The 9503-nt window shown below is 34.3% G+C and overlaps 1 protein-coding gene across 1 annotated transcript in view; it reads right to left on the bottom strand.

The window, feature by feature from the left end:
- Positions 1–72: 72 nt before the first annotated feature.
- Positions 73–9503, bottom strand: part of TYRP1 (tyrosinase related protein 1) — an 18356-nt gene continuing 8925 nt past the window's right edge. The window contains exons 5-8 of the mRNA XM_021682413.1: positions 8720–8887; positions 6367–6546; positions 1469–1615; positions 73–607 (exon numbers count right to left, since the gene is read on the bottom strand). Of these exons, the coding sequence (XP_021538088.1) occupies positions 402–607; positions 1469–1615; positions 6367–6546; positions 8720–8887 (701 nt within the window). The 3' untranslated portion in view covers positions 73–401. The remainder of the gene's footprint in view (positions 608–1468; positions 1616–6366; positions 6547–8719; positions 8888–9503) is intronic.

Raw genomic sequence — 9503 nt, 5'->3', positions numbered from 1 at the left:
GGTTACTGTTAGGGTTAGAGTTAGGGTTACGGTTAGGGTTACTGTTACAGTTAGAGTTAGGGTTAGGGTTAGGCTTAGGGTTAGGGATTAGGGTTAGGGGTTAGGGTATGTGCCTACAACCTACCATTTTATTTATTTTTTTTAATGTTTCAGGTTCTTATTTAAATTTTGGTTAGTTAACATACAACCTACCATTTTAAATAGAGTTGAAACATAGAACCCATTAAAAAAGGTTTTAACTCTTCCCAGTTTTGAAAAACAATACTTAGAGCTCTAATTCTATTGTGCACGCATAAGGAAGAAAGTAACAGAGGGAAAGTAAATAAAGGAAGAAATTTAACCTATTATTTTTCAACAAGGTGTTTTTGTGATACTAATACATAAGAGAATTGGTTTTATCATTAGACCCTAGACTGATTAGGATTCTCCATTTTTTCATAGTCTTCATCATAGTGTTGATATTGATCCGTGAGAAGAGGCTGATTTGCTTCATCCATGTTGTTTCTGGCCCTAATCAGGCAAGAAGCACCCCCGAAAATGACTGCAACCAGTAATAAGGCAGCGACTACTGCTATGGTAACAATCTCAGAAATACTAAAATTCCGACCTATTGGAAAAATAAAAGGAAAACAAAGAATAAACAGTAAAATAGTTGCCACCGAAAATCAGATACCCTAAACTTAGGCACTGTTGCAGGCATTTTACCAAATTCTTCATATATAATTTTTACTGGCCACATTGCTGATGATAGCACCTGTCGTCTTGAAGGCACGTCCCAGTTTCTCATAATAAGTGGACCCTATTGGGATAGTTATTGTTAATTCCATTCTAAAGGTTGAGAAAATGGTGCTGTAGGGTTTGAGCCACTTGGGTGACTTGGTTAGTAGGCACTAGAGTTGGTTTTAGAGCACAAGTCTTTCAGAATCCATGTGCTGTGCGCTCTTCCACCCTACTGCCTTTGTTGAGAAGGGACTGGAAATTAAACAAGAAACTTTTCAATTTCAAAATCTCAGAAAAAGCAATGAGGAGTATCTCACTCCATTTTTTTTTTTCATAATAAAGATAATGAGGCACAATTATGTAGTAGAAAAATTGGGGCATATTACATGGGCCTAAGCTCAAAGTTCATTCTCCCTGCCTACTAAAAGTGTGATCTTTGACAATTACCCTTTCTAAGCTAATCATGGCTAGCCCCTTCTACCTTATTTGTAAAGTGAGGATTACAATTGTTACCTCAAAGAGTGGTAGGGATTATTGGGATAGTGTGCTATATAATCAACTTAATTCCAGGTCAGAGCAAGCTCTCAACAAATGTTAAATTCAATCTCTTTATCCCGAAATAAAAATCCACATAACACCTTCTAAATCTAAGTGGAAATTATAGGCCACAGAATACTGTGACTACCTTAAAAGGCAACAAATTTGCTTTGGGAAGTTTCCACAGTAAAGGTACATTTTCAATACTCACTTGGCCACTGAACTTCATAAGTATATCCCAGATTATCTGGAGCAGTAACAAACATTTCTATGTTGGTAACTGGGGGCCAGAATGGCACCATGTTGTATTGTCTATTGTGCCCAATTGGGGCATTTTCCAGTGGAAATGTGGATGCATCTAAAATATGCCAAAGACATCTTGTTAATAGACATAATAAAGTTAGTATTAATAGATTATTATGTTCTGAAGGTGACCTGAAATATTCTAAGATAACATAAAAATTTCTTTTATATTTTACATTGCATAAAGACATAAAAATAGTTTCACTACAGCAGAAAAGGGAATTGCATAAAACAGAGTTCAAATGCTTTGAGTACAGCACTAGCATATCATTCAATAGATCAAAAAAGTTTAAAAGCAGGAAAGTTTTAGTATTTTATCATCTATGATGATCACTAATTGTTTGATTTTTAAATTACAGAAACTTATTTGAAAAAATTCATTGAACTTATTTTTCCAAAGATGGACCTGTAGTTTGCTGTAGCTTCATCTTAAATTTAAATTTGAGAGGTACTGTATCTAATGGAAATTTGTCCTTGAATGTGAATATATCTGTTTAGTATTCTTCACTTTTTCTGTTTATCTTCAGAGATATAAATATTAACTTATCTCCAGATTTTACTCTGTTAGAAAAAACACTTAACAATTTTAAATCAAGGTCCTGGAATATTATTTACTTCCTGCCACCTCTCCTCTTTCTACTTAAATGCAAGTTACAGGCGTTTGTATTATTAGGGAGTTTCTGTCATCAGGGATAAAAGGAGTGATATGCTCTTTGTGGCAAAAGATTATTCTTTTTTGCTATTGTTGTTCTGCATTTATGTTGATGCAACTAAACCAGATGGGATAACTCAAAACCAGAGTTGGAAGTGGGCTTGGGCAGGACATAAGTGGGAATATATTTAGAAGAGCTGGAATATGTGAGAAGGCTAACAGAGTATTAGATTTTTCTGTTTGCAGGAAGTATATTATCTGAACAGTCACTGTGATCCTGGGAAGCACAGAAAAGTGTTTTAGCATCTATTTTGAAAAAACAATTGATCATAAAAATGGTATGTAGTGTTAATATTTTTGTGACTTTAAATTTACTATGTATTAATGCTAATTAAATATTTATCTATTCAAATCTGTTGAGCTTTTTCCAATGCCAGACACTGGTCTAGCCATGGAGGTGATGGCACTGAACAAAACAGACAAAATGCCTGAGGTCTCAAGGGACTCACATTTTGGTGTATTATTTTTAATTATTTATTAAAGTTAGATATTAAAGTTAATAATTTAGATCTAATTTTTTAACTTTCCATTTCACCTTTCTACTAGAACCTGACTTGATCAGCCTCAACTCAGTTCAGCGTCAGCTGTGTGATAAAGTCATACCCATTAAAATGAGTGGAGGAATAATCATAAAAATAACAAACAATAACAGTAGAATTGTCATGAAACTTTCCTATGCAAGACCCTTCAGTGGCTCCCCATCTCAGAGGTTCATCCAACATCCCTCAGGATCTCCCCTTGTTGTCCCTCTGACCTTATTTCCCATCATTTTCTTTCCACTCTCCACTCTGCTCCAGTCACAGTGGACTCCTTTGTTCATCTAGTGATGATCTTCCCTCATGCATTTACCTCATACTCCCTAACCCCATTCCCGCTTTTCTTTGTCTACAAAGACTTTCCCCGATCTAACATACCATATATTTATTTACATGTTTTTACTGTCATTTCTACTAACAACTAGGAGAGTCCCAGGAGGGAAAATATTTTTGTGCGTTTTTTATTCTACTGTATTTCTGGTACCTAGAAGACTATGTAAGGAACAGTAGGTGCTCATACTCTATTTTCCAGCCTTACTGAGGTCCACCTGACAAAAAATTGTCTATATTTAAGGTGTGTGACATGATGATTTACAAATGGTCAGCAGGTATGTGAAAAGGTACTGAATATCACTAATCATTAGAAAATGCAGATTAGAACCATAATGAGAGATCACACGTCTTAGGATGTTGATTATCGAAAAGAAAAGAGATAACAAGCGTTGGCAAGAGTGTGGAGAAATGGGAGCTGTTGTGCACTGTTGGTGGGACTTGGTGCAGCTACTATGGAAACAGAAATGGAAGTTTCTCGGGCGCCTGGGTGGCTCAGTTGGTTGGGCGACTGCCTTCGGCTCAGGTCATGATCCTGGAGTCCCGGGATCGAGTCCCGTGTCGGGCTCCCTGCGTCTGCTTCTCCCTCTGACCCTCCCCCCTCTCATGCTCTCTATCTCATTCTCTCTCTCAAATAAATAAATAAAATCTTTAAAAAAAAAGAAAAAAGAAATGGAAGTTCCTCGAAAAATTAAAAATAGAACTACCGTATGATCCAGCAATGCCACTTCCGGGGGTGTATGTAAAAGACATGAAATTAGTATCTCAATGAGATGTCTGCACCTGTGTCCATTGCAGCGTCACTCACAATAGCCAGGATATGGAATCAGATAATATTTGTGAAAGGATTTGAGTTTACGTGTAATTACTTCGTTTCTCTCGGGGCAAAATAGTAGTGATTGGTCCTAGGAAGTGTATAAACTGCTTCTTCTGAAAAAACTGAACTTCTGGAGTACTATATTTAAAACTTAATTCACATAATTCTCACTTAAAAAAAAGAGACTTGAATTAAATGTGCACATGGATACAAAATGTTAGTGAATAAAAATTTATATTAAATAAAGTTTGAATGTTCTATACTGTTCTACCTCAGGTCTAATGAGAGGATTCTGTAACAGACATTACCCTGTGAATGACTATAATTTCCTTCAGCTGTAAAATGTAACTCTTATTCCATTCTGACCCTAATAATTTTATAATCCTATGATTTTTGAAGAGTTCTCATTATCTATAAAAACTGTTTAATACACCCTGAAAAATAATTCCATCCTCCACTCATAGACTTGTTTTCAACAGAGACTTCTACAATAAAGATAATTTTAGAAATCTTCCCAATCGTTTTATTTTTTTCTCTAACATAGTTGTTCTATGACATTGTTTTTCAAGGGACATTTGCAGATACATGGACTATTTAAGCAGGTGGTTAATTGTTAGTGTTTAGCGTTCATGCAATTTGTAAGTGTTTACATTGGCTTGTCCTATAATTTTATGGCCATATTTTGTCAGAATATGCTCCAGGTACCCTATTTTTCGTTTATGGTGCTTTTCCCTCCACTACTCTCCAGGTAACTGAGAGATCTTATGCTATTTATAGCACAAAGGGAGCAGGAAGAAAATAACTAAGAAGAAAGGTGTTTATCTGGTTCATCAATGACCTTTAATGGATTGTTATGAATGTGAAATAATGATCTTTTCAATCAAGATATGTAAAGCAAAGGAATACTTGTTTTCATGGTTGAAAGAAAGCTCCCCTTAAGAGACTTGCCAGAGTAACCAAGATTCTCCACTTCCTCTTACTTCTTAAGTAAGTGTTAAGTAAGAAAAACTTACTAACAGCCCTGGCATTTTGAAGGGCTGCATAACTATAATTCATACATTGTTGTCTAGTTCCCAGAAGTGTATGTTTAATGGAAGTTTTTGTTCATTCCTAAACCTATTAACTCCAGTTTACTTGTTACTGTCATAAAAGTAATATAGCTAAACATACGTAAAATGATAATTATGATTGTGGAAAGAGAGGGATTTTGTGTTCTATTAAATATATGAATGCTTAGGAAATATTTTTTGAAGATGAATGCCTGAGATATTGGGTAAGAATTAGGAGTGAGCACTGTGGTTGTAAAGATAAGGTAGGCATTATGATAATCTAGAATAATACTGCACTCATTGCATCTCAAGGGTTGTTAATTTCTTGTTTCGCTTAAAAAATAGACATTGTAAATTGTAGATAATTCATTATGGTTGTAGGTATGTATGTAAATACATATGAAATAGGTGGCACTCCAATCAGTGAATTCATAGCAGGTGATGAATGAATATTTACGTGTAAGTTATTGGTTTCTTCAGTGATTTTCTGATGGAACATATGATTTTGATCAACACATTAGTTAATTCTCATAATTAACTATTGGATTGGATTAGAGGTTTCTACTGCACACACACACACACACATACACACACAAAGAAATAAGAGACTGGTCGAATTGGATAGATAAATCAATAGATAGTTAATCCTCAACATTATATTTGTGTGTGTGATGAAGTAAAGGCACAGAAGGCAAAATTTAGAACAGTTTTGAAATATGAAAATGTATAATGTTTTAACCAATAGAAGCACTGTCATTATTTGAAAAGTAATGTGAGCCTCTTGGCTAAATAGAAGTGAAGAGAAAATGGCCTTTTCAATAATATTTTTTTAAAATGCATTAAAATGAAGTTGAAAGAGATTCTCTATGCTGTGATAAAAAACCAATATGAACTTTTCAAGTCGGACAAAATTTCCATTTATAGGAGGCCAGAAGTAATAAAAATCAAAACTGTGGATTGTGAGTATAATTTTTTGTCTTTTAGGTATCGAAGAAGAGCTCAGTAAGATTTTTTTTTTCACAATAAAAATGTTCCAAGGCAATGCCAATGTTCATTGGAAGATATGGGGAAGAAAAAATTGGGCAGCATGATAGTCATCTTTTCATACCACAAATGAGAAGAGATTACGTGCTTAGTCAGAGTGAATGCTAGTAAATATCCTCTTCTAACTGCTGTAAGGGATATTTTGTCGGCATTTTCAAAGTAGTTTGGGATATTTGGAAACGGCTAGATATCATGGCTATTTTATCCTTATTTTGAAGTGCAGTTTAGATGTGTCAAGTGCTTACTCTGTAATGATAACTATAGCACCTAAGCAGTCTCCTTGGTGTGCCTGCAAAAAATTGTATGAAAACATCTTACCAGCATGATATCTCCTCAGCCATTCATCAAAGACCGCATCAGTGAAAGTATGTAGGAGGACAAAAATAGGGTCATTTGGAGATAAATGGGTTTGTCCCCCTGTTCCATTCAGAAATAGATGAGCCAGATTGTGAAGGCTTCGAATAGCAGGGTCATACTTTCCTGTGGGATCGCTGTAACCTAAATATAAAAATAGGGGTGAGAATAGTAAAAACCATCACAAACATCTTACTTCCAAATCAGCAACAGTGATTGTATAGGGAAACAATTTTTCCTAAGCTTTTTCAGGCCAATTTTTACCTTAATATAATAGCATCGCTTCTCTGGACCTATGGTTGGTGACATTTCCTGCTATGCCCAGAGCTAGGTTAGCTTTAAGCCAGTGGCCTGACATGCTAAATGTAGCCTCTAGGTGAAAAATAATGACCTGCAAAGGATACCAGTCAAAATATATAGAACACACTATTTTGACAAGGCAAACGTTGGTCTGGTGGAAATAAAGACAAGGGAAGTCTCTAGCTCCTTCTAAAAACTGCTGACACATCGGGAGAACATCCCTCTAATTGTCCTAGAACTTACATTGTCAGATGTTGCTTTAGTTTCCTACCTTATTCCTTTTGGACTGTCAGCAGATTTATTTTTGGAAAGTTATCTTATTTTTGTGGAAAAGTCACAATTTCTCAGAGCATTCTTACCATGTCTGTACTAGTTTTAAACATCTAGAGAGCCTATTGGTTGAAACATTTATATAACTTCTGGTAATTATTGGTATTCTATATATACATTTCCCGTATTCTATATGATATATATATGCTATTCCCATATAATATGTTCATATTCCGTATTACATGTATTATATATTTCTCATGTTATATATCCCATATTATATATTATATGTATTTTCCACACATATTTTCATATATATTATACATATTATATATATCATGTCTATATATATTGGGCAGAAGGTGAGGATAGATCACAAATAAAAATGGAGGGTCTATGATGTGGGGTGGAGTTATAAGTGTGCATGTTTGGCTTTAAGAATCAGAGGTGGGAGAGCAGGGAAAGGTTACATACTATAAAATAAAATTAGAATTTAAAATACATTAACCCATTTGTATAATTACACTCACTCATTTATTTAGCCATGTTTCATACATTTATTCCATTATTTTATTTACAAAATGTTTAAAGATTGCCTGTAACATACAGGGCATGTTGGTAGGCTCTGGTCCTTTCATACATTCTGTCAGGAAATCAGAATAATTTGTCTTTTGACTGGGCTTCAATAAGATGCAATCTACACATCCTTTTAGAAATTAGCGCTTATGGCCTTAGTTTATATATACCAGTTTAGTCAAAATAGAGTGATTATTTATTGAATAATCTCTGAATCAGTGCATTCATATTTAGTTATTAAAATTAACATAAAGATAGAAGAGAATGGCATGCAGTTTTGATGATAAAAGGGGAGAGAATTGAAAATAATGATGAGATACCTATATCAAGTATCTCAGATCATGGGGACAGAGAGATCCATTCCCATTCTTCTTTAGGGGGAAGAGTCTAACATATTTAATGCTGTATTTAATGTGAATTTTGGCAGTAAGAGGTTTATAATACGTTAAATGTGATTCTGTTGCTTTAAAACTTTAAATATGTTTCAATAATGATTTAGAGATATCAAAATTTATCATTAAAGACACTGGACTTAGAAAATTTGGATTTGAAATTGTGCTCTGTTACTGAGTATCATGGGATATTCATTTTAGCTCTTTGGTCTTTAGTTTCCTCAGCTTTAAAATGCTTTGACTTAAATAAGGAAAATCAAATTAAATATCATTATATGGTAGTTGCATTTTTATAGACTTTTAAAAAAAGTTACAGGATGATACAAACTTAAATGAAATATATGCCCCAACCAGGCTTTATTGGCTGTCAGCTAATTGTTTAGAATTTTTTATTGTTATTTTTTAAGAAAAATTTTAATAAGCTCTCAAAGTCTTCAATATTATTTGACTCTATTAGAATTTGATATAGTTATACACCTACTGATCAGCCACCTAACAGATTTGAGTTTAAATACTTTTTAGGTACTTAAGAGATTGAAGAATAATTTCCAAGGGCTTCTCCTATGATAATTAAAAAGAGTTTCATGGTCTGACACTTTACTTAACAAGTTCTTTCTTGAGTAGAGAATTGTGACTGCGTCGTAATTGGAGGCAACATCATGTAAATTCACAGGATCAGTGTGTCTTTCAAAGATTTTTCAAAGAGATCTGAATGTGAACAGTTCATTGTGGGGCTGTGATAACCAGATGAATTCAAAGAGCTGATTTCTTTTACTTACCTTCCACAGTGTTTCGGAAACTGTTTGTAGAATTGGAATAAAAAGGAGGGGTGTCGAATAAACCAACTTCCAAGCACTGAGCGACATCCTGTGGTTCTGGAAGACGTTGCACCATTGGTCTAGCCACATTTCCAGCTGGATTTCTCCTAATTGGCCCGCCCTCGGTACCTGGAAAAAGGATGGGCTATGTAAACATTTATAGAATATTTAGAGATCTTATCTTTGCTCTTTAATTTTTATACATAGCAAGAACATGGAAAGATAGGTTCTCCTTGGTAGAAGAGAAAGTTTTAAAAAATACATACTTAGGGGCATTACAGTGAGAAAATTTAAGTTATCATGCAAGCAGAGTTAGATTTGTGATACATAAAATCACTGGAAGAAAAAAAGGTCACAAAACAGAGGTTCTGGTATTTGTTTAATCAATGTATGCTTCTGTAATGAGAATATATTAACATCAAAATTCCTTGGAAAATTGAATTTTACCAAAATAATCTCATAAACCTAAATTCCACACTGAAATCTATATTTCACATATATGTGAAATTTTGTACTCAAATGCTATTTGTTTCAAGCCTTCAGAGAAATAAAGAAAAACAGTCTAAAATTTCTTTGGGCGGTGGTCTATATTTCAATAGATTCATATTTTACAGCAATTGATGTGAGCAAATAATTAAACTTTTTTTTTTTAAGATTTATTTATTTGACAGAGAGAGAGAGAGACAGCGAGAGCAGGAACAAGCAGGGGGAGTGGGAGAGGGAGAAGCAGGCTTCCCGCGGAGCA

The sequence above is a fragment of the Neomonachus schauinslandi genome, chromosome 13 (genome assembly GCF_002201575.2).
Source record: "Neomonachus schauinslandi chromosome 13, ASM220157v2, whole genome shotgun sequence".
NCBI classification, from domain to species: Eukaryota; Metazoa; Chordata; class Mammalia; order Carnivora; family Phocidae; genus Neomonachus; species Neomonachus schauinslandi.
The sequence above is the reverse complement of the archived record's forward strand: the minus strand, read 5'-3'. Positions and strand labels throughout refer to the sequence as shown.